Source organism: Staurois parvus, unplaced genomic scaffold, assembly GCF_062004578.1.
Source record: "Staurois parvus isolate SC_StPar_1 unplaced genomic scaffold, SC_StPar_1.0 ptg002181l, whole genome shotgun sequence".
Classification (NCBI taxonomy): Eukaryota; Metazoa; Chordata; class Amphibia; order Anura; family Ranidae; genus Staurois; species Staurois parvus.
Genome location: NW_028319977.1, coordinates 2419375 through 2444925, shown reverse-complemented (window position 1 = coordinate 2444925; position 25551 = coordinate 2419375). Strand labels below are relative to the sequence as shown.

Genomic DNA, 25551 nt, shown 5'->3' with positions numbered 1-25551 from the left:
AGTCATAACGGTATCACGCTATTTGGTTTTTCTTCTTCCTGAATTTTGGTGGAGTCGGTGAGGGGAGGAATCGGAGGAGGTTTCTATGTCCTAGAGGAGGCAATATTTGGAGGTTATAAAAAAGGGGGTCCAGGAGCCCTTAATAATCCTGAAAGGCGTTATACTCACCAAACATCTGGTGAGGGCGGTTCATGTTGGTTTTGCACTGGTGGATGGTGGAAGGACTATTATTGGCACTGAAGAAATGTATGAAAATATAAGTTTGTTTTTTTATCACGGGAAGTTTTTTTGGACATGTCACTGGACTTTTCTTGTTTTTTGTGTGTCACAAATTATTTTGTTTTTTGATACTTATATATAAATTGTAATATTTGCACTAATATTACTTATAGGTTGGGTATTTTACAGATTGTTTTTTGTGTGTTTTGCGCTGTTTTGAGTTGGGGAAAAAAAACAGAATGATATACATGCGACTTTGTACAGCACAGTCATCCTAGGTCAGGGGTAGGCAACCTGCGGCTCTCCAGCTGTTGCAGGACTACAAGTTCCATCATGCCTCTGCAAGTCATAGCTGTAACTGTCTGTTTTGCAATGTTGCAATGCCTCATGGGAAATGTAGTTCCACAACAGCTAGAGAGCCGCAGGTTGCCTACCCCTGTCCTAGGTCAAAGCCAAAGTCGCACCAAAGTCACATCATAGTCCTATCAGGTTGCACTGTATACCATGTTTCCCTGAAAATAAGACACTGTCTTATATTTTTTTTGGCTCAAAAAAACACACTAGGTCTTATTTTCGGGGTAGGTCTTATTTTTGAAATGTCCTGGTGTGGACAGGGGGTGCAGAGGGGAGCTGCAGGCAGTTGTGGATGAGGGTTACTATGGAGAGGGCCGGCTGATGACAGTTGTGAGCTGCAGTCAGGTGTTGCAGGGGAGACTTGACAGGTGAGTCAGACAGGGTGCAGATATGAGCCACAGGCAGGGTGAACGCGTGGGTTGCAGACGGGGAATGCAGAGGTGAGCTGTGTCCAGGGGGTGCAGAGCTGAGCTGTGGCCGGGGGGTGCAGAGCTGAGCTGTGTCCAGGGGGTGCAGAGCTGAGCTGTGGCCGGGTGGTGCAGAGCTGAGCTGTGGCCAGGGGGTGCAGAGGTGAGCTGTGGCCGGGGGTGCAGAGGTGAGCTGTGGCCGGGGGGTGCAGAGCTGAGCTGTGGCCGGGGGGTGCAGAGCTGAGCTGTGGCCGGGGGGTGCAGAGGTGAGCTGTGTCCAGGGGGTGCAGAGCTGAGCTGTGGCCGGGTGGTGCAGAGCTGAGCTGTGGCCGGGGGGGTGCAGAGGTGAGCTGTGTCCAGGGGGTGCAGAGCTGAGCTGTGGCCGGGTGGTGCAGAGCTGAGCTGTGGCCAGGGGGTGCAGAGGTGAGCTGTGGCCGGGGGTGCAGAGGTGAGCTGTGGCCGGGGGGTGCAGAGCTGAGCTGTGGCCGGGGGGTGCAGAGCTGAGCTGTGGCCGGGGGGTGCAGAGGTGAGCTGTGGCCGGGGGGTGCAGAGGTGAGCTGTGGCCGGGTGGTGCAGAGCTGAGCTGTGGCCAGGGGGTGCAGAGCTGAGCTGTGGCCGGGGGTGCAGAGGTGAGCTGTGGCCGGGGGGTGCAGAGCTGAGCTGTGGCCGGGGGGTGCAGAGCTGAGCTGTGGCCGGGGGGTGCAGAGCTGAGCTGTGGCCGGGGGGTGCAGAGCTGAGCTGTGGTGGGGGTGCAAAGGTGGGTTGCAACTCAGCTCACCTCTGCACCCCCCCAGCCGCAGCTCACCTATGCACCCTGTCTGCAACTCAACTGACTCAATTTACCTCTGCAACACCTGACTGCAGCTCACCTTTGCACATCCCCCCTCCCCCTCCACTGCCCTCATATGGTTAGCTAGCTTTGCAAAACACAGCTGTCAGCAGCCGGCCCCTCTCTATAAAAACTCCCGTTTGGGGTCCTATCTCCCCACACAGTGCACCAAGCGCACTCACCGCTCCGCCTCTTCCCCACTGGCCGGTGATCACCCCTGTGGCATCGGCTTCCATGCATTAGGCTGCAGGAGGAGATGCCGCACCCCTAAACACACTGCATACTGCACCCCCAGATATCTGTTCCTTCCCTGTCCCACAGCGAGTACAGAAGTAGGGAGGTTCTGTGGGAGCGGATGGTGCTGTCACTTCCACCGCGTTTCTGTGTTTATAAGAGACAGTAGGGATGGGTGTGCGCAGGGCCAGTGCCGGAATGGTGTTCCGGCTGAAGCCCTGATCACAATTAGGTCTTATTTTCAGGGTAGGTCTTATTTTAGGGGGAACAGGGTAGTTGCAATGAAAATCGCACAATTTTGAAGTGTGAATGGAGCCTTAGCTGTGTTGGTATAGGCCAGGGGTAGGCAACCTACAGCTCTCTAGCTGTTGTGGAACTACATTTCCCATGAGGCATTGCAACATTACAAACCTGACAGTTACAGCTATGACTTGCAGAGGCATGATGGAACTTGTAGTCCTGCGGCTCTCAGGTTGCCTACCCCTGGTATGGACATAATACTGTGCCATACCAGGAGGTGACATATTAAAGCGGAGCTCCACCCAAAAGGGGAAATTCCACTTTAAAGACTGCTCTACCGCTCCCTATTAAGGATTGGCACCTTTTTATGGAGCGGGTAACTGAATTTGACAGGTACCCGCTCCTACTTCCGCTGCAATCACCTAGGCCAGGGGTAGGCAACCTGCGGCTCTCTGTTGTGGAACTACATTTCCCATGAGGCATTGCAAAGATTACAAAACTGACAGTTACAACTATGACTTGCAGAGGCATGATGGAGCTTGTAGTCCTGCGGCTCTCAGGTTGCCTACCCCTGATATGGACATAACAATACTGCGCCACACCAGGAGGTGACATATTAAAGCGGAGCTCCACCGAAAAGGGGAAATTCCACTTTAAAGACTGGTCCCCTGCTCCCCATTAAGGATTGGCACCTTTGGGGAGCGGGTACCCAAATTTGACAGGTACCCGCTCCCACTTCCGCTCTTTGTGTATTCTCTTCAGTCACAGCAGTATTCCAGATGAGCGGCAGAGCCACTGCTGACAGCAAAGGAAGCAGTGAGGGAACATCAGACCAGACCATACTCACCTTTAACCTCCCTAGTGGTCTGATTATGTCCATATTTCTGTGCTCAAAGCGGTACATTTTTTTGCATGGAAATATGTTGTTTCTTTATTGCAGGCCTGTAATTCTTAGGAATAACTCACTGAGTCTAGTAAACATCCCGGGTTTGTTAAAACTTGAAACACAAAATCATAAATTTTAAATTTTAATAAATAATCATAAAAAATAATAATAATATAATAATACATTTAATTCAATAATATAATCAAACCAAAAACACAGAAATTTGAAATAGAGCGCCAAGTTCGCACATCGCTGAGCAAAGTCACAAAATCGTTTTCAGTGTCTGATGATGAATTTCCCCCACGAATCATTATCACTCAATTCTGCAAGTGGTTCTGATTTACTATCGCTGTTCTCTAGCTGATCTAAAACCGCTTTTGACCTAAAGGGACGCTTTTTGGACGCCATGGACATTTCTCAGTTTCCAGGCAGAAAGAACAGTAAAAATGAAGGCAGGGCGCAGGACAAAGCAGTAGGGACAAAATGTATGTGAAATGGTTTGATACAGGAATGTTTTACTATGTCAAATTCGTTTTTTAGAAAATGACAAAATTTGTAAATTTGCCGCCGGTTCCGGCCCCCGTACATCGTGACGCTCGCAGGGAACGGAACACGGATGCCGTCATTGGCCGGAGGAGATGGCCGGGGACGCTGCAGGGGGACATCACAGGAGCGCAGGACAAGGTAAGGGAATCCCTGAGCAACGCCGCATGGTAAGCCTGAGTGTAGCTCGGGGTTACCGCTTTTGGTATTGAAACTTTACCCCGAGCTACACTCGGGAATATCGCCAGGGGGGTTAAAGGGGCCTCTAGTTGAGCTATTTGATTGCGCATCTGGTGAGTGCGCAATCTTTACACTATTGGACACATCACCATAACACAGGATAGTTCACCAACAATTGAAGATCAATATCAGATCTTCCATACACCCATCTTTGGACATTGAAATGACCTTTCCAGCACTTCATTATGCACTATTGGTCATTACATAGTGACAGAGATATATGTTGCCACTAAGTCACTTTATTTTGTTGATATATTAGCACCTTATCACTGGTCACTTTATTGAATATTCTCCTATTTATATTCGTCATTTATTACATATGTGGTTATTATATATTTTGACACTTGGCAAGTCATAGCTGTAACTGTCAGTTTTGTAATCTTTGCAATGCCTCATGGGAAATGTAGTTCCACAACAGCTAGAGAGCCACAGGTTGTCTACCCCTGACCTAGGCGATCGGAAGCAGAAGTTGTCCTCCCTCCCTGAAGTCTTGTGGGACACGTGACAGGTCCCAGAAGACAACGGGGCCATTCAGGAAGTGCAGCGCTTCTCGCACATGTGCAGTGGGCACCCGGCTGTGAAGCCGCAAGCTGTCAGAGCCGGGTGCCCACACTGAAGATGCCGGCAGCAGGAACACCAGACGGCTGGTGAAACGGGCTGCAAGGAGGACACCGCTGGATCGTGGGACAGGTGAGCGGCTGTTTTTTTTTAAAAGTCAGCAACTACAGTGTTTGTAGCTGCTGACTTTTATTTTTTCACAGTGCGACTGGAAGCAGCGCAGCATCACACAATTTCAGGGTTTGCATTTTGTTGTGGAAACACAATCTGATGCCAGAATCCTCTATCCTTCAATCATTTATCTACTATTGGGAAGCACAGGAGTGATGCTCTATATATGAACATAACAAAATTGAAAAAAGCAAAAGGGGTCTGAATACTTTTTGAATGCGCTGTATAGCGCTTGTGATTTTACCCCCCCCCCCCCCCCCTTCATGGCTAGGCCTTTTTTTTTTTTTGCTATACCACACTGTGCTAGTTTAACTAGTAGTTGCGGGGTCATGCAACACCGTACCCAAACAGTATGTATATCTTTTTTTTCACACAGATAGACCTTTCTTTTGGTGGTATTTGATCACCACTGAAAAAAAAAATTGAAAAAAATATTTTTTACTTTCTGCTAGAAAACATATCCAATAAAAAAAAAAAAAGAAAAGTTTAAAAAAAAAATCAGATATTTTGGGCAGAATATATTCTACTACCGTGTTTCCCCGAAAATAAGACACTGTCTTATATTTTATTTGGCTCAAAAAAACACACTAGGTCTTATTTTTGGGGTAGGTCTTATTTTTTTAATGTCCTGGTGCGGGGTGCAGAGGGGAGCTGCAGGCAGTTGTGGATGAGGGTTACTATAGAGAGGTCCGGTTGATGACAGATGACAGTTGCGAGCTGCAGTCAGGTGTTGCAGAGGTGAATTGACAGGTGAGTTTCAAACAAGGTGCAGAGATGAGCCACAGACAGAGTAGAGTGCAGGGGTGAGTTGCAGGGAATGCAGAAGTGAGCTTCGGGTCCTATCTCCCCACACAGTGCACCAACCGCACTCACTCACCACTCCGCCTCTTCCCCACTGGCCAGTGATCACCCCTGGAGCATTGGCTTCCATGCATTAGGCTGCAGGATGAGATGCCCCGCCCCACCTCTACCCACACTGCGCCCTCAGATATCTGTTCCTTCCCTGTCCCAGAGTGAGTACAGAGGTAGGGGGGTTCTGTGGGAGCAGATGGTGCTGTTACAAGAGGGATTGTCACTTGGAAACACAAAAGCCACTCTTCTGTGTTTATAAGAGACAGTAGATATTGGTGTACACAGGACCAGTGCCAGAGGTGGTGGAACAGCTGATCACAACTAGGTCTTATTTTCAGGGTAGGTCTTATACTTCAGAAATTCCCAAAAACAGTACTAGGTCTTATTTTTGGGGAAACAGGGTAAGTCTGATTAAGATCAGCAACTTATAATGGGACTGCAATAGTGAGGCAGGCAATCTGACACTGAGGGGATACTGACTGACACTGAGCTCTCCAGTGACACTAGCACAGTGATCAGTGCTGATACCATACACTGTCACTCTACGAATCACACTGGCTTGGAATGCAGGGGTGTGGAAATTTTTGAAAAAGCTACTTGTCCATGGACTAAATCGGTGTCCCAGTCTACTTGTTCCTCATTAAATCTACTTGTTCTGATTAAAAAAAAATTTAACCAAACCCATATTTAAATCGGAGGTGCTTTTAAAAACAAAAGGAGCTTTATGGCGACTTAACCACTTCAAGTCCGGACACTTTTACCCCCTTCCAGTCCAGGCCAATATTCAGCTTTCAGCGCTGTCACACTTTGAATGACAATTGCGCGGTCATGCAACGCTGTACCCATATGAATTTTTTAGGTTTTTTTTGAGACAGATAAAGCTTTATTTTGGTGGTATTTATTCACCACTGGGATTTTTATTTTTTTTGCTATGTAAATGAAAAAGTCTAAAAATGTTGAAAAAAAAGTGTTTTTCTTATAAAAGTTTGCAAATAAATAATATTTCATCATAAATCTTGGCCAAAATTCATTCCATTATCTTTTTAGTAAAAACAAATAACCCAAATTAGTTTATAACCAAGAATTATAATTTTAAAACTTTTTTTTACAATTTTATTTTTTTATTTTTTGTTTACATACTGTCACCCTAGCAGTGACACTGTACTACTTGTAGGGGTGATGCAGATTTTTTTTTTTTCACACTGATTGCTTTTACATCCATAAAGGCTGCAAAAAGCAATCATTTCTCCTTTCTCTCTGTCTGCATTCTTGCAGCCATTGAGAACTACTGTGTGAGCTGTGATTGGTCACAGCTTGTCACATGGTACAAGGCTGTTGTGAATAGCCTTGTACCATGTGACCTCTGTGATCATTCACAGATTTCACACGTAGTAGGCAATGATTACAGGAAGTGACATCTTGCTTACTACTCTGCATGTGATCACTGATTGGCCAATCAGTGATCACATGTTCGGGACCTTGCAGAGAGGTCCTGTACAACGATCGGTGTTCCACTGTTTTCGGAGGACACAGCGGGCACTGGATCACGGTGCTGCACTGTCCCAGGGAGCGCGCACAAGCAGGGGGCCGGGAGGCTGTTTATAAACGGACACCCGACCCTGCACTGCCACCGTCCAGCCGTTTATATACAAAGGCCGGACGGGAGGTGGTTAAGCGTGTAATATTTTTAACATTGTGCTGTTTATCTCCTCCGCTCATCTCCAGCCCTGCACCCAGGGACTAGCAGGGAGGTTAGAGACCTTACAGTGTAAAGAGCACCGATTGGTTGCTTGTCAGGAAAGGGGAGTGTCTGGCTTATCCTTTATCCCTTTTGCTGCCAGAGGCTTTTTGCATTTTTTTTGCACACATTTAACCACTTGCCAACCGTACTATAGCCAAATGATGGCTACAGCGCGGTTGTCCAGTTCTTAGAGGGCGTCGTATGATGTCCCAGAACGTGCCCCAGGGGACATGCACCCGGCGATCTCCGTGATAACGTAATGTGGTAAAAGGCCAATCACAGCAGCCTTTTACCACGTGATCAGCTGTGTCCAATGACACACTGATCACCGGTAAATGCAGTTGCTGTTTATCAGCTGCACTTTCCTCAAGCTGTCACAGTACTGCAGAGGACGGACCGGCACCGATCATCAGTACACTGATGATCAGTGCCCAGCAGTACCTCCAGTCAGTACCACCCATCAGTGCTGCCCAACAGTGCCTCCTATCAGTGACCATCATTTTTGCATATGAGTGCCACCTATCAGTGCCGCCTCTTCTACGCACATTGGTGAAGAAGGAAAATTACCTGTTTGCAAAATTTTATAATAGAAACAAAAAAAACCTTTTTATTTCACAATTTTTTGCTCTTTCTTTTTTTGTTTATAGTGCAAAAAATAAAACACCCAATGGCAATTAAATGCCACCAAAAAAAAACTATTTGTGTGAAAAAAAATGATAAATATTTAATTTGGGTACAGTATTGGATGACCGCACAATTATCATTCAAAGTGCGATATTGCTGAAAGCTGAAAATTGGCCGGGGGGGGGCGAGTGCCCGGTAGGCGAGGGGTTAAAAAATCATTTTAGGCCTGAAGATTACACAAAACATGAAAACATGATCAATTTTCTGAAAGCAGACACACTAGAGAATAAAATAGCGACAGTTCCAATGTTTTATGTCACAGGATGTTATCACAAAGGTAAAAAATACACTTGTTCATTTTAGGGCACAATACAGCAATAAATAAATCTATAAAGATGAGGTTGCAGCGAGTAAATAGATATCCAACATTGTCAAACCTTACATTTGTGCGACGACCTTCAGTACCCTATATTTTCTATAGGCGACACATTTAACCACCTCCCGCCCGCCATATAGTGATATGACGGACACAAGGTAGTTCTCTCATTCAGGGAGGACGTCATATGACATCCTCCCATTCTCACCACGCATGCGCGGCTCAGGGAATGGCAGCACGGCGATCGGCGGACACAGCGGATCACCGATCATGGAAAGAGCCGAAGACTCGGTCATGTGATCAGCTGTGTCCAATCACAGCTGATCACATGTAAACAGGGTAATGCTGGTTATCGGCATTTCTCTCCTCTCAAGCTGTCACGCTGACAGAGGAGAGGAGAGCCGGTAATCGGAGGGGGGACATGTACACTGATCATTAGGGCACTGATGATCAGTGTGCCCTGATGATCATGTAGCCCCATCAGTGCCTTGTGTCAGTGCCACATCAATGCCACATATCAGTGCCTACCAGTGCACATCAATGCCACATATCAGTGCCCATCTGAGCTGCCTTTCAGTGCCACCTATCAGTGCCAGCTATCAGTGCTGCCAATCAGTGCCGCCTATCAGTGCCAGTCAGTGCCACCTATCAATGCCAATCAGTGCCAGTCAGTGCTGCCTATCAGTGCCCATCTGAGCTGCCTTTCAGTGCCAGTCAGTGCCACCTATCAGTGCCATCTATCAGTGCTGCCAATCAGTGCCATCTATCAGTGCCACCTATCAGTGCCAGTCAGTGCCACCTATCAATGCCTATCAGTGCCGCCTAACAGTGCCAGTCAGTGCCGCCAATCAGTGCCATGTATCAGTGCTGCCTTTCAGTGCCCATCAGTGATGCCTGTCAATGCCCATCAGTGCCACCTACCAGTGCCTCCTCATCAGTGCCCATGAGTGCCACCTATCAGTGTCCATCAGTGCAGCCTATCAGTGCCCATCACTGCAGCCTCATTAGCGCACAACAGTGAAGGAGCAAAATCACTTATTTACAACATTTTATAACAAAAACTAAGAAAAAACTTTTTTTTCAAAATTTTCAGTGGTTTTTGGTTTGTTTAAGAAAAAATAAAATCCCAGAGCTGATTAAATACCACCAAAAGAAAGCTCTATCTGTCACAAAAAATGATTAAAATTTCATATGGGTACAGTGGTGCATGACCGCGCAATTGTCATTCAAAGTGTAACAGTGCTGAAAGCTGGAAATTGGCCTGGGCAGGAAGGGGGTATAAGTGCCCTGTAGGCGAGGGGTTAAAGCTCTTTATAGGTCCTCAGTGCAGCATTACAGAGGAGGTCTGGTGCTAGAACTATCACTCATTGTGGCATGAGCGGCGATATATAACGTGTATTGCAATCAACAATTTCATGCGTATATAGGTGCCCCAGCGTGTGCTTTTACGTTTGTACGTGCGTATATGTGGGGAGGCCTTGAAAAAAACAGTTTTTTGGGGGGGGGAGGGGGGCTTATATGCTTGGGTGTAACTTTTTAGTGTTTAAAACATTTAAGAAAAATTTTTTTTACTTAACTTTTTTTTTTTTCATCACTTAGGAGACAAAAAGTCCCCTATGTGATGGTTTTTTGAGGACGGGTTCTCTTTCTTGAGACATCCAGGGTCTTCCTGCCTCCCACACTAAACTACACCTCCCAGCCTCCTCTCCGCTCTGTGTACACTACACCTCCCAGCCTCCTCTCCACTCTGTATATACTACACCTCCCAGCCTCCTCTCCACTCTGTATATACTACACCTCCCAGCCTCCTCTCCACTCTGTATATACTACACCTCCCAGCCTCCTCTCCACTCTGTATATACTACACCTCCCAGCCTCCTCTCCACTCTGTATATACTACACCTCCCAGCCTCCTCTCCGCTCTGTATATACTACACCTCCCAGCCTCCTCTCCACTCTGTATATACTACACCTCCCAGCCTCCTCTCCGCTCTGTGTACACTACACCTCCCAGCCTCCTCTCTGCTCTGTGTACACTACACCTCCCAGCCTCCTCTCCACTCTGTATATACTACACCTCCCAGCCTCCTCACTGCTCTGTGTACACTACACCTCCCAGCCTCCTCTCTGCTCTGTGTACACTACACCTCCCAGCCTCCTCTCCGCTCTGTGTACACTACACCTCCCAGCCTCCTCTCCGCTCTGTGTACACTACACCTCCCAGCCTCCTCTCCGCTCTGTGTACACTACACCTCCCAGCCTCCTCTCCACTCTGTATATACTACACCTCCCAGCCTCCTCTCTGCTCTGTGTACACTACACCTCCCAGCCTCCTCTCTGCTCTGTGTACACTACACCTCCCAGCCTCCTCTCTGCTCTGTGTACACTACACCTCCCAGCCTCCTCTCTGCTCTGTGCACACTACACCTCCCAGCATGCTCTTTATACACTACACCTGCCAGCCTCCTCTCTGCTCTGTGTACACTACACCTCCAGCCTCCTCTCCGCTCTGTGTACACTACACCTCCCAGCCTCCTCTCCGCTCTGTACACACTACACCTCCCAGCCTCCTCTCCGCTCTGTACACACTACACCTCCCAGCCTCCTCTCCGCTCTGTGTACACTACACCTCCCAGCCTCCTCTCCGCTCTGTACACACTACACCTCCCAGCCTCCTCTCCGCTCTGTGTACACTACACCTCCCAGCCTCCTCTCCGCTCTGTACACACTACACCTCCCAGCCTCCTCTCCGCTCTGTGTACACTACACCTCCCAGCCTCCTCTCCGCTCTGTACACACTACACCTCCCAGCATGCTCTTTATACACTACACCTGCCAGCCTCCTCTCTGCTCTGTGTACACTACACCTCCCAGCCTCCTCTCTGCTCTGTGTACACTACACCTCCCAGCCTCCTCTCCGCTCTGTGTACACTACACCTCCCAGCCTCCTCTCCGCTCTGTGTACACTACACCTCCCAGCCTCCTCTCTGCTCTGTGTACACTACACCTCCCAGCATGCTCTCTGTATACTCTATACCTCCCAACATCCTCTTTGCTCTGTATCCTCTCTGTGTAACCTCTCTTCATTTTCTGATAACCTGGTGTGTTTTGTGTTGCAGGATCCCTGGAGTCGGAGGGTTATGGATCAGGTGGAGCTCCTCTCCAGTATGGTAATAGAATTCCTGACTGTACTATTCAGCATTTAGAGGGATTATCACCCCCTTTTTTGCAAGGATGTCATGTCTTTGTAGATTACCGCAATCAGATAAAAGTGTACCTGTCACTGGTCAGTAGAGCCAAGGCACCCAGCTTCAGTTCCTTTCCCCGGAAGACCAAATACCTGGAGTCTGCCATACAAAATCTGATCAGAGTTCACTTGGTTATAATGTGGCCGACCTTTCCAATCTCCCTATTGGCTGTTGATGGGTGGCTTCACTCACTGACAGGGATGATTATAAATGGTCTTTCCACCTGGAAATGATTCCGTGTTTAGTAGATGCTGGATTATGAGGAGCTTCCACCATCTCTCTTGTATATTTATCTCTTTATCTCCGCCCATGAGGAGCCTCCAAGTGGGCAGGAACAAAGTTGTAAGTGATGGTGGGGAGATTTCATGACTGAAGGACACAAGAAGCCAGCAGGTGACTCCGCACATCAGACTCCACCTATAAGTCATTTTTTGAGTGGACTGGTCTTTTAATGCATTGCCCTATTATATGCTATGCAATGTACATATGTCGTGTATGGCCCTCCGCGTTACAATTCGATGTCTGTAACAGTCTCCCTTCCTCTGCCAGGGGCTTATCACATTTGAGGACGTGGCGGTGCATTTTTCGGAGGAGGAGTGGCAGATGCTGGAGAAGTGGCAGAAGACCTTGTACCGGGCGGTGATGAAGGACAACTATGAGACAGTATCCTCGCTGGGTAGGTGGTGCAGTCAGTACAGTGCAGGTACCCCATAGTGCTGGTGCACATTATCCAAAAGCTGCCACTTATCTCTTTGCAGGATTCCCTGCTCCTAACTCCAACCTCCTGCTGGGTGTAGGCACTCTATTATGTGTGAAGGAGGAATTCGGGTCTGGATCTGGGGGTGAGTGATAGCATCTTGCCTCATTATTAAAACCATTAGGTGAATTTTAACCATTTGACACCTGGCCTATGGCCAAATGGCGTCCGCAAAAATGTATTACCTTTCCGGGAGGCCGCCATATGGCGTCTTCCGGCACATGCGCAGTTTGCGCGCTTGCAGAGCCGCGCAGCGGCGTGATCTGTCACCGGCCGCGTACCTCCTACCTCCGTCACAGCCGATGACAGATCTGAGTACCGGCCCCCCGTTGCCGGTACCATGTGACCTGTTGTGACCAATCACAGCAGGTCACATGACAGTTGTATACAATGGATGGCTTCATTCATGCCATCCATTGTATACTAGTGTCTAGCTGTGAATGGTCACAGCAGGTCACATGCACATGTCATGTGATTAGCTGTGGCCAAATCACAGCTAAGCACAAAAAAAAAAAAAAAACCCTGAATGAATCGATGTCATTCAGGTAAATGCTTGCTTATAGCAAAGTAATTCTTTGCTATAAGCAAATTGTGTAAAAAATAAATAAATACTGATCACTTCCCCAAAGTAGTACAATGTTACTATGGTAACATTGTACTACTTTGGACATAGTGAAATATGAGAAAAAATCTTTAAAAAAAGAAAAAAAATGTAATAAAAAAATTTAAAATAAAAAAGAAAAGAAAAAAAACAATTTTTTTTTTTTCACACCGTCACCAGTCAGTGTCCCTGATCACCACTATGCCAGTTATATGATGACGCTGTACTGCACTGGTGACAGTTTGTAAAAAACAAATAGTGAAAATAATTTTTTTTATTTTTTCATTTTCCGAAAAATTATGACAAAAAAAATACAACTTCAAAAAACTCGCCATGCCTCTTATGAAGTACGTCGGACTGTCTACTCTGCAAAAAGGGGTCATTTGGGGGATATCTGTACTGTCCTGACATTTGGGGGATATCTGTACTGTCCTGACATTTGGGGGATATCTGTACTGTCCTGACATTTGGGGGATATCTGTACTGTCCTAACATTTGGGGGATATCTGTACTGTCCTGATATTTGGGGGATATCTGTACTGTGCTGACATTTGGGGGATATCTGTACTGTGCTGACATTTGGGGGATATCTGTACTGTCCTGACATTTGGGGGATATCTGTACTGTCCTGACATTTGGGGGATATCTGTACTATTCTGACATTCTTGGACCTCAAGAAATTAGATTGGCTGTCAGTACTTCAGGATTGATCAATATTCAGATCTATACCATAGTTTGTGAACTCTATAACTTTCCTACAAACTAAAAATTACATCCTAATTTGGGTTATTTTCACCAAAGAATAGCAGAATACATCTCGGCCTAAATTTATGAAGAACAATTATTTATTTGCAAACTTTTATAACAGAAACAAAGAAAAACGTGGGTTTTTTTTTTCAAAATTTTCGGGCTTTTTTGTTAATTTAGCAAAAAATAACCCCAGCAATGATTAAATACCACCAAAAGAAAGCTCTAGTTGTGTGAAGAAAATGATAAAATTTTAGTTTGGGTACAATGTTGTATGACCGCGCAATTGTCATTCAAAGTGTGAGAGCGCTGAAACGTGAAAAATGGCCTGGGCAGGAAGGGGGAAAATTGCCCGGTATTGAATTGGTTAAGCAGACCTATACTCTGCTTACCTTCGCTCCAGCACTGTGGTGTCTTACCAGCCGCTGTCATCATCGACCCCGTGGCTTCTGGATGTTTTTGTTGGCTGGGCCGAGATGACGTCACTCCCACGAATGCGCAGGAGTGCAGTCACCTCAGCCTTGCCGAAACTGTGCACTGAGCTGCGCATGAACAGCTTATTTTACAGTGGTGGACAGGCAGGTAAGAAGCTTTAATGCCGAAGAGACACATAGGGGAAGATTTCCTAAAACTGGAGCACTCAGAATCCAGTGCAGCTGTGCATGGGAGCCAATCAGATTCTAACTTCAGCTTGTTCAATTAAGCTTTGACAATAAAACCTGGAAGCTGATTGGCTACTATGCACAGCTGCATCAGATTGTGTGTGCACCAGTTTTAGTAATCGTCCCCCAATATGTCTCTTCTGCAGTAAATATTCGGCTGTTCCTCAACTGTTTTTTTTTTTTTTTTACTTTAAGGCGTTACTAAACCCACAGCAGTAAAATCAGTCTGTATATGCAGTAAAGCATGCTTGTTATACTCACTGTGGAACCTAACGGGTTAATCCTCTGCATTGTGTAAAACGGATGCTTGATCCTGTCTTCTCTAATCCTCCTCTTCTACTGTCCCCATCAATCTGCTGATAGAATAGAATCTTGGGTCAAGCTGCACATGCTCAATTTGGTGTTTTGTTTTCTTGGGAGAGTGCATGTGATCAGCACAGGGCCAATCAGCACTGTCCAGACAGAGGTCAGGGGTTCTGCATCCTCCTAGAGCAGAATGAAAACTGCTCCTAGAAGCTTTAACCAGTGGTCTGCTGGACACTGATAGATGTCACAAGACTGCTATATACTGCTGATGAGAAAAGGTATTTAGCAGTTTATATTTACTAAAATAATTGCATATCCATGTTCTGTGTGTACTGTGGGAGACCAGATATAGTGAATGCGGGGTCCTGGGAAAGCAGATATAGTGAATGCAGGGTACAGGGAGACCAGATATAGTGAATGCAGGGTCCTGGGAGAGCAGATATAGTGAGTTCAGGGTCCGGGGAGAGCAGATATAGTGAATGCAGGGTCTGGGGAGACCAGATATAGTGAATGGAGGGTCCAGGGAGACCGGATATAGTGAATGCAGGGTCCGGGGAGACCAGATATAGTGAATGGAGGGTCCGGGGAGACCGGATATAGTGAATGCAGGGTCCGGGGAGACCAGATATAGTGAGTGCGGGGTCCTGGGAGACCAGATACAGTGAATGCAGGGTCCGGGGAGAGCAGATATAGTGACTGCAGGGTCCTGGGAGAGCAGATATAGTGACTGCAGGGTCCTGGGAGAGCGGATATAGTGAATGCAGGGTCCGGGGAGACCGGTTATAGTGACCGCAGGGTCTGGGGAGACCGGATATAGTGACCGCAGGGTCTGGGGAGAGCGGATCTAGTGACCGCAGGGTCCGGGGAGAGCGGATCTAGTGACCGCAGGGTCCGGGGAGAGCGGATCTAGTGACCGCAGGGTCCGGGGAGAGCGGATATAGTGACCGCAGGGTCCGGGGAGAGCGGATATAGTGACCGCAGGGTCCGGGGAGAGCGGATATAGTGACCGCAAGGTCCGGGGAGACCGGATATAGTGACCGCAGTGTCCGGGGAGACCGGATATAGTGACCGCAGTGTCCGGGGAGTGCGGATCTAGTGACCGCAGTGTCCGGGGAGTGCGGATCTAGTGACCGCAGTGTCCGGGGAGTGCGGATCTAGTGACCGCAGTGTCCGGGGAGTGCGGATCTAGTGACCGCAGTGTCCGGGGAGTGCGGATCTAGTGACCGCAGTGTCCGGGGAGTGCGGATCTAGTGACCGCAGTGTCCGGGGAGTGCGGATCTAGTGACCGCAGTGTCCGGGGAGTGCGGATCTAGTGACCGCAGTGTCCGGGGAGTGCGGATCTAGTGACCGCAGGGTTCGGGGAGAGCGGATATAGTGACCGCAGGGTCCGGGGAGAGCGGATATAGTGACCGCAGGGTCCGGGGAGAGCGGATATAGTGACCGCAGGGTCCGGGGAGAGCGGATATAGTGACCGCAGGGTCCGGGGAGAGCGGATATAGTGACCGCAGGGTCCGGGGAGAGCGGATATAGTGACCGCAGTGTCCGGGGAGACCGGATATAGTGACCGCAGTGTCCGGGGAGACCGGATCTAGTGACCGCAGTGTCCGGGGAGTGCGGATCTAGTGACCGCAGTGTCCGGGGAGTGCGGATCTAGTGACCGCAGGGTCCGGGGAGTGCGAATCTAGTGACCGCAGGGTCCGGGGAGAGCGGATCTAGTGACCGCAGGGTCCGGGGAGAGCGGATCTAGTGACCGCAGGGTCCGGGGAGAGCGGATCTAGTGACCGCAAGGTCCGGGGAGAGCGGATCTAGTGACCGCAGGGTCCGGGGAGAGCGGATCTAGTGACCGCAGGGTCCGGGGAGAGCGGATCTAGTGACCGCAGGGTCCGGGGAGAGCGGATCTAGTGACCGCAGGGTCCGGGGAGAGCGGATCTAGTGACCGCAGGGTCCGGGGAGAGCGGATCTAGTGACCGCAGGGTCCGGGGAGAGCGGATCTAGTGACCGCAGGGTCCGGGGAGAGCGGATCTAGTGACCGCAGGGTCCGGGGAGAGCGGATCTAGTGACCGCAGGGTCCGGGGAGAGCGGATCTAGTGACCGCAGGGTCCGGGGAGAGCGGATCTAGTGACCGCAGGGTCCGGGGAGAGCGGATCTAGTGACCGCAGGGTCCGGGGAGAGCGGATCTAGTGACCGCAGGGTCCGGGGAGAGCGGATCTAGTGACCGCAGGGTCCGGGGAGAGCGGATCTAGTGACCGCAGGGTCCGGGGAGAGCGGATCTAGTGACCGCAGGGTCCGGGGAGAGCGGATCTAGTGACCGCAGGGTCCGGGGAGAGCGGATCTAGTGACCGCAGGGTCCGGGGAGAGCGGATCTAGTGACCGCAGGGTCCGGGGAGAGCGGATCTAGTGACCGCAGGGTCCGGGGAGAGCGGATCTAGTGACCGCAGGGTCCGGGGAGAGCGGATCTAGTGACCGCAGGGTCCGGGGAGAGCGGATCTAGTGACCGCAGGGTCCGGGGAGAGCGGATCTAGTGACCGCAGGGTCCGGGGAGAGCGGATCTAGTGACCGCAGGGTCCGGGGAGAGCGGATCTAGTGAATGCAGGGTCCGGGGAGAGCGGATCTAGTGAATGCAGGGTCCGGGGGGAGTGGATCTAGTGAATGCAGTGTCCGGGGAGTGCGGATCTAGTGAATGCAGTGTCCGGGGAGTGCGGATCTAGTGAATGCAGTGTCCGGGGAGTGCGGATCTAGTGAATGCAGGGTCCGGGGAGAGCGAATCTAGTGAATGCAGGGTCCGGGGAGAGCGGATCTAGTGAATGCAGGGTCCGGGGAGAGCGGATCTAGTGAATGCAGGGTCCGGGGAGAGCGGATCTAGTGAATGCAGGGTCCGGGGAGAGCGGATCTAGTGAATGCAGGGTCCGGGGAGAGCGGATCTAGTGAATGCAGGGTCCGGGGAGAGCGGATCTAGTGAATGCAGGGTCCGGGGAGAGCGGATCTAGTGAATGCAGGGTCCGGGGAGAGCGGATCTAGTGACCGCAGGGTCCGGGGAGAGCGGATCTAGTGACCGCAGGGTCCGGGGAGAGCGGATCTAGTGACCGCAGGGTCCGGGGAGAGCGGATCTAGTGACCGCAGGGTCCGGGGAGAGCGGATCTAGTGACCGCAGGGTCCGGGGAGAGCGGATCTAGTGACCGCAGGGTCCGGGGAGAGCGGATCTAGTGACCGCAGGGTCCGGGGAGAGCGGATCTAGTGACCGCAGGGTCCGGGGAGAGCGGATCTAGTGACCGCAGGGTCCGGGGAGAGCGGATCTAGTGACCGCAGGGTCCGGGGAGAGCGGATCTAGTGACCGCAGGGTCCGGGGAGAGCGGATCTAGTGAATGCAGGGTCCGGGGAGACCGGATCTAGTGAATGCAGGGTCCGGGGGGAGTGGATCTAGTGAATGCAGTGTCCGGGGAGTGCGGATCTAGTGAATGCAGTGTCCGGGGAGTGCGGATCTAGTGAATGCAGTGTCCGGGGAGTGCGGATCTAGTGAATGCAGGGTCCGGGGAGAGCGGATCTAGTGACCGCAGGGTCCGGGGAGAGCGGATCTAGTGAATGCAGGGTCCGGGGAGACCGGATCTAGTGAATGCAGGGTCCGGGGGGAGTGGATCTAGTGAATGCAGTGTCCGGGGAGTGCGGATCTAGTGAATGCAGTGTCCGGGGAGTGCGGATCTAGTGAATGCAGTGTCCGGGGAGTGCGGATCTAGTGAATGCAGGGTCCGGGGAGAGCGAATCTAGTGAATGCAGGGTCCGGGGAGAGCGGATCTAGTGAATGCAGGGTCCGGGGAGAGCGGATCTAGTGAATGCAGGGTCCGGGGAGAGCGGATCTAGTGAATGCAGGGTCCGGGGAGAGCGGATCTAGTGAATGCAGGGTCCGGGGAGAGCGGATCTAGTGAATGCAGGGTCCGGGGAGAGCGGATCTAGTGAATGCAGGGTCTGGGGTTTAGGAACACTTTAAAGTTCCACTTTAATTACAAATGCAACGAGGCAGCTCATTGTTAGTGCACACAAGGGACCCAAAATCCCAGAGGAACATAGAGGGACCCCAAAGATGAGAGTGACTGTTTCCAAAAAGTTTCTTTAAATCTGACCTCTATTTTTCCCTCCAGTCCTGCACAGTTGTATTGGCTCCTCTCCTGTATTGAAATGGCTTACTCTGATTTCACTGCACACTGTGAGCTTCTCTCAATGTGCATTAGATTCTGCAGCAAATCAGAGCTTGCCTTATTTCCTGCCTGAGGAGCATCCATCATCATCTAGCGCTTTCCTCCTCATCTGGACTGTCCCTGGCCCACCCCTTTCATTTATTTGATTTCTGTTCTTTCAATCATGGAGGCTCAACATCATGGGAGCTTTTCCTGCATGACTGCTCCCAAGAGCCAGCCCACTGTTTTCATCACGTCTGAGGGCTCTTGAGAGGAAGCTATGTACAGCACCCAGCTTTCCCCTCCCTCCAGCCATGATCAGCATTGCATAGAGAAGCACAGAGACACAATGAGATCACTTGTCCTAAAATGAGATATGTAATGAAAAGGGAAAGGTTTTATTTAAAATGTTATTAGCATGTTACAAATAGTCACAGGGATGGAAGAATCGAAGTATATTTAACTTTAGATTTAGCCTTTTCAGGAACTTGCTCACACCTTGTTGTTGGGGCCTGACATATGCCTTTCCTTTGGTCCTGTGGCCTGCATTATAATTGTCATTTTATGCTCAGGATTCATTGCTCACCAATGTTCTGTTCAGTACTGGGTCTAATTGAAGTCTTTTCATTTTGCCCAGAGCCTCACCTTAATGTGGAGCTCCAGACTCAACCCCCCCCCCCCACCCCACCAAAAAAAAAATTAAAAGTCAGCAGCTACAATCACTGTAGCTGCTGACTTTTAATATAAGGACACTTACCTGTCCAGGGATCCAGGTGCCCCCATCTTAAGTGAATGAAACAGGCAGTGAGGCCTTGTGGCCTAACTAGCGCTTTATAATCAGAGCAGTTTTTTTTTCCTTTGAACAATTAAGAGCTGATCATTTTAATCACCCCTGTAAATGGATGGTCTTATCCCTGTAAACTGATCATTTCTGCTGGAGAGATTGAGCTTCTGAAACACAGCAGAGGTGCTGGCTGATTGAAAGATTAACATACAAGAATGAAAGCCTAAAAAAGGAAACTAATGCAGCCATCACATCTAAGAATTGGCAGATTGCAATATAATACCTCAGACATTAAAATAGAACAAAGCATATCCCTCTATAGTGCTTACTTGTGTCAATTAAGAGCACTAAGTGTAATTTCTGTCTGCTTCTTTTTACTCTGCTATCAGCATGAATCACTTCTGACAAGTTTTTCTGGCACCAAGAGAAAAATTGCCATAGGGGAGAGACCTCCAGCAGATTAACCACCTCCTGTCCGGCCGTTGTATATAAATGGCCGGACGGTGGCAGTGCAAGGGCGGGGGGCCTTTTATAAACGGCCTCCCCACCCCCTGCTTGTGCGCGCTTCCTGGGAGCACTCAGCACCGCGATCCAGTGCCCGCTGTGTCCTCCGTACACAGTGGAACACCGATCGTCGTACGGGACCTTTGTGCGAGATCCCGATCATGTGATCACCGATTGGCCAATCAGTGATCACATGCAGAGTAGTAAGCAAGATGTCACTTGTTACATCATTGCTTACTACGTGTGAAATCTGTGAATGATCACAGAGGTCACATGGTACACGGCTATTCACAACAACCTTGTACCATGTGACAAGCTGTGACCAATCACAGCTCAAACAGTATTTCTCAATGGCTGGAAGAATGCAGCCAGAGAGAAGGAGAAATGATTGCTTTTACAGCCTTTATGGGTGTAAAAGCAATCAGTGTAAAAAAAAAAATCTTCATCACCCCCCACATGTAGTACAGTGTCACTATGGTGATTCTGTACTGCTAGGGTGACAGTATGTTAAAAAAAAAACCATAAATACCGTATTTTCCGGCGTATAAGACGACCCCCTACTTTTCCTGTTAAAATATGGGGTTTGAGCTATACTCGCCGTATAAGACTACCCCTCTTCCAACGCACAGCAAATATAAATGAAAAAACATCAGATTTGATTTCAATATGGTATGGTATTTCAGTATGGTATTCCAATGATGGGGCACTATTCCTCCCACTGACACCAATGATGAGGCACTACTCCTCCCACTGATACCAATGATGGGGCACTATTCCTCCCACTGATACCAATGATGGGGCACTATTCCTCCCACTGACACCAATGATGAGGCACTACTCCTCCCACTGATACCAATGATGGGGCACTATTCCTCCCACTGATACCAATGATGGAGCACTATTCCTCCCACTGACACCAATGATGAGGCACTACTCCTCCCACTGACACCAATGATGGGGCGCTATTCCTCCCACTGACACCAATGATGAGGCACTACTCCTCCCACTGACACCAATGATGGGGCACTATTCCTCCCACTGATACCAATGATGGGACACTATTCCTCCCACTGACACCAATGATGGTGCCCCATCATTAGTGTCAGTGTGTGAGGAATAGTGCCCCATCATTAGTCAGTGGGAGGAATAGTGCCCCATCATTGGTGTCAGTGGGAAGAATAGTGCCCCATCATTGGTGTCAGTGGGAGGAATAGTGTCCCATCATTGGTATCAGTGGGAGGAATAGTGTCCCATCATTAGTGTCAGTGGGAGGAATCGTGCCCCATCATTGGTGTCAGTGGGAGGAATCGTGCCCCATCATTGGTGTCAGTGGGAGGAATAGTGTCCCATCATTGGTATCAGTGGGAGGAATAGCACCCCATCATTAGTGTCAGTGGGAGGAATAGCGCCCCATCATTGGTGTCAGTGGGAGGAATAGCGCCCCATCATTGGTGTCAGTGGGAGGAATAGCGCCCCATCATTGGTATCAGTGGCAGGAATTGCGCCCCATCATTGGTGTCAGTGGGAGGAATAGCGCCCCATCATTGGTATCAGTGGCAGGAATTGCGCCCCATCATTGGTGTCAGTGGGAGGAATAGCACCCCATCATTGGTATCAGTGGGAGGAATTGCGCCCCATCATTGGTGTCAGTGGGAGGAATTGCGCCCCATCATTGGTATCAGTGGGAGGAATAGTGTCCCATCATTGGTATCAGTGGGAGGAATAGTGTCCCATCATTGGTATCAGTGGGAGGAATAGTGCCCCATCATTGGTATCAGTGGGAGGAATAGTGTCCCATCATTGGTATCAGTGGGAGGAATAGTGCCCCATCATTGGTATCAGTGGGAGGAATAGTGTCCCATCATTGGTATCAGTGGGAGGAATAGTGCCCCATCATTGGTATCAGTGGGGAGAATAGTGCCCCATCATTGGTATCAGTGGGGAGAATAGTGTCCCATCATTGGTGTCAGTGGGAGGAATAGTGCCCCATCATTGGTATCAGTGGGGAGAATAGTGCCCCATCATTGGTGTCAGTGGGGAGAATAGTGCCCCATCATTGGTGTCAGTGGGGAGGAGGAATAGTGCCCCATCATTGGTATCAGTGGGGAGAACAGTGCCTCATCGTTGGTGTCAGTGGGGGAGAAATAGTGCCCCATCGTTAGTGTCAGTGGGGGGGAGGAGCGGCTGCTCCTTCTTCCAGTTTGGCCGCTCGATTTTCGCGGGGCCGCTCGGCTCCGCCTCCTCGCCGGTGATTGGTCGCCTGTGTGCCTTTCCAGTGCTGGCGCCCAATCACCGGTGAGGAGGCGGAGCCGAGCGGCCGCGTGACCATCGAGCGGCCGAACTGAAAGAAGGAGCAGCCGCGCTTCCTGGACCGGATCGACGTGGGACCGGAGCCAGGTAAGGTACAGCAGCCCCTCTGCCCACCCCTGTACTTAGTGTTCGTTGGAGGAGGGGGGGGGCGGCGCCGCGCCGCCCCTCGAAAAAGTGCCGCCCTGACACCGGCTCGCACCGGCGTATAAGACGACCCCCGACTTTTCAGAAGATTTTCAGGGGTTGAAAAGTCATCTTATACGCCGGAAAATACGGTAAAAATATAGTAAAATAAAAATGTTACATTTTTTTTTTTTTAAATATATAATTTTTTGTTATAAACTAATTTGGGTTATTATTTTTTTTTTACAGAAAGATAACAGAAAACATTTTGGCCACGATTTATGATGAAATATTATTTATTTGCAAAATTTTATAAAAATCCCATTTGGTGAATAAATACCACCAATATAAAGTTTTATCTGTCTGAAAAAAATGCTAAAAAATTCATATGGGTACAGAAGGGGGTAAAAGTGTCCGGACTTGAAGTGGTTAACATAAAAGCCTCGGCTTTGTGCTATTTTTTTTGGGGGGGGGGGGGGTGTTGCTTCCCTACAGCCAGATCTCAGACCTCTCCTCACTGAGCTCTGCAGAGTGTAATTTGAGCTCTCTTCCTTTTTTCCTAACACTCAGATAAGCTTTATATATTCAGAACTTTGAATAGATGCAGATAAACGGGTACAACTTATGTAGGAGGATTTGTTTTTCCTCTGTGTATCACCTGAGGACAGTCACTTCACTGGGTAAATCTAAGGGCATACAACCACTTTAACCTGTTCACACCGGCCGCACGCAAATGTGCGGCCTCCCGGCGTCTGGGCCTAGACGCAGAGCTGCCGCACATTTGCGCTCTATTAAAAAAGGACATATGTGCCGAGAGCGCACGCCCTGCGTGCTCCCAGCACACATGTCCAGTACTCACGGAAAGGTCCCGATCTCCTCTTTCGATCGGGACCTTTCCCGATTTATGTGACGGCGCGTCACGGCGGTCACATGACCCTAAACCCCGCCCCACCTCCCGGCCTCTTAAACTCTTAAAGGGCCAGGAGGCGCCGGCGTGAAGGGATTTAGTAAAATATTATAAAAGCCCATCTTCAGGCAACTTTTAACCCACCCCACTCACTTTTTCCAAGCCCCCTCTAACCTATCCTGCGTTTATTTTCCTTGTCTTTGGAAGAAAGACCATCCAGGTCCCTCACCGATGCCATTTCTGGGGATACCAGCTCTGCGGGTGTGCCCACCTAGTCTGCACCTCAAGAGGCTTCTTGTGCTGACGCCCCTCCTCTTCTGATCCCGAAAGAACCTCTCCACTGGATAACCAATAGGAAGCGTCCACGTCACATAGGCAGTGACATAGACATCTGAAGAAGGACACCACCTCCTGTAAACTAGATTCTCTAGTCCTGAGTAACGATTCAGGATTGGAGAGTCACGTGACTGCAGCTTTAGATGAGTGAAAAGGGCCAACGATCGGTTAGAGGGGTTCCAGGGTGATCGGGAGAGCCTAGAGATCAGCTTTATTTCTGATTATATTAACCACTTCAATTCCGGACACTTTTACCCCCTTCCTGGCCAGGCCAATTTTCAGCTTTCAGTGCTATCACACTTTGACAATTACGCGGTCATGCAACACGGTACCCATATGAATTTTTTAGCATATTTTTGAGACAGATAAAACTTTATTTTGGTGGTATTTATTCACCGCTGGGATTTTTATTTTTTTTTTGCTATATAAATGAAAAAGTCCAAAAATTTTGAAAAAGTGTTTTTCTTATAAAATTTTGCAACTAAATATTTCATCATAAATCTTGGCCAAAATTTATTCCATTTACTTTTTAGTAAAAAAAAATAACCCAAATTAGTTTATAACCAAAAATTATAATTTATAAAAATTGTTTTACATTTTTATTTTTTTTTTATATTATTTATGGATTTTTTTTTTTTACATACTGTCACCCTAACCATGGTGACACTGTACTACTTGTGGGGGGTGATGAAGATTTTTTTTTTTTTTTTACACTGATTGCTTTTTTACCCATAAAGGCTGTAAAAGCAATCATTTCTCCTTTTCTCTGGCTGCATTCTTGCATCCATTTAGAAATACTGTGAGAGCTGTGATTGGTCACACCTTGTTGTTGTGAATACAATGATACAGAGGTCACATGTACCATGTGACCTCTGTGATCATTCACAGATTTCACACGTAGTAAGCAATGATGTCAGAAGATTTTTTTTTTTAATCTGATTGATTTTACACCATTTACTAACATTTATAGGTAAAGTTGATCCAGGGAATATCTGATTGCCTCTCGGGGGATCAGGAAGGAATTTTTTTCCCTGCAGGAACAAATTGGATCATGCTTTGCAAGTTTTTTTTTTTTGCCTTCCTCTGGATCAACTGTGGGTGTAGGATTATACCTTTTGTTTTTTCCTATGGTTGAACTGGATGGTCTTTATTCAGCCAGACTAAATATGTAACTATACACCCATAAAGGCTGTAAAAGCAATCATTTCTCCTTCTCTCTGGCTGCATTCTTGCAGCCATTGAGAAATACTGTGTGAGCTGTGCTGCGCTCTCGGCACATATGTCCTTTTTTAATAGAGCGCAAATGTGCGACCGCTCTGCAGAGGTTTAAGTGGTTGTATGCCCTTAGATTTACCAATGAAGTGACTGTCCTCAGGTGATACACAGAGAAAAAACAAATCCTCCTACATAAGTTGTACCCGTTTATCTGCAGAGCATTCTCTTCTGTACATCTATTCAAAGTTCTGAATATATAAAGCTTATCTGAGTGTTAGGAGAAAAGGAGGAGAGCTCAAATTACACTCTGCAGAGCTCAGTGAGGAGAGGTCTGAGATCTGATTGGAGGGAAGCAACACCCCCCCCCCAAAATAGCACAAAGCCGAGGCTGTTATGTTAACCACTTCAAGTCCGGACACTTTTACCCCCTTCTGTACCCATATGAATTTTTTAGCATTTCTTTCAGACAGATAAAGCTTTATTTTGGTGGTATTTATTCACCAAATGGGATTTTTATTTATTTTGCTATATAAATGAAAAAGTCCACAAATTTTGAAAAAAAGTGTTTTTTCTTATAAAATTTTGCAAATAAATAATATTTCATCATA

At 48.5% G+C, this 25551-nt stretch overlaps 1 protein-coding gene across 4 annotated transcripts in view; it reads left to right on the top strand.

The window, feature by feature from the left end:
• Positions 1-25551, top strand: part of LOC149432258 (uncharacterized) — a 48453-nt gene that overhangs the window by 5286 nt on the left and 17616 nt on the right. Inside the window, exons 2-5 of one of the 4 annotated variants that reach the window (XM_089665313.1) lie at positions 3710-3853; positions 11394-11444; positions 12072-12198; positions 12281-12364. In XM_089665313.1, the coding sequence (XP_089521439.1) occupies positions 3710-3853; positions 11394-11444; positions 12072-12198; positions 12281-12364 (406 nt within the window). Of the gene's footprint in view, positions 1-3709; positions 3854-8053; positions 11445-12071; positions 12199-12280; positions 12365-25551 lie in introns of those variants that run through there. The other 3 variants (XM_089665314.1, XM_089665311.1, XM_089665312.1) reach the window with 3 other exon arrangements.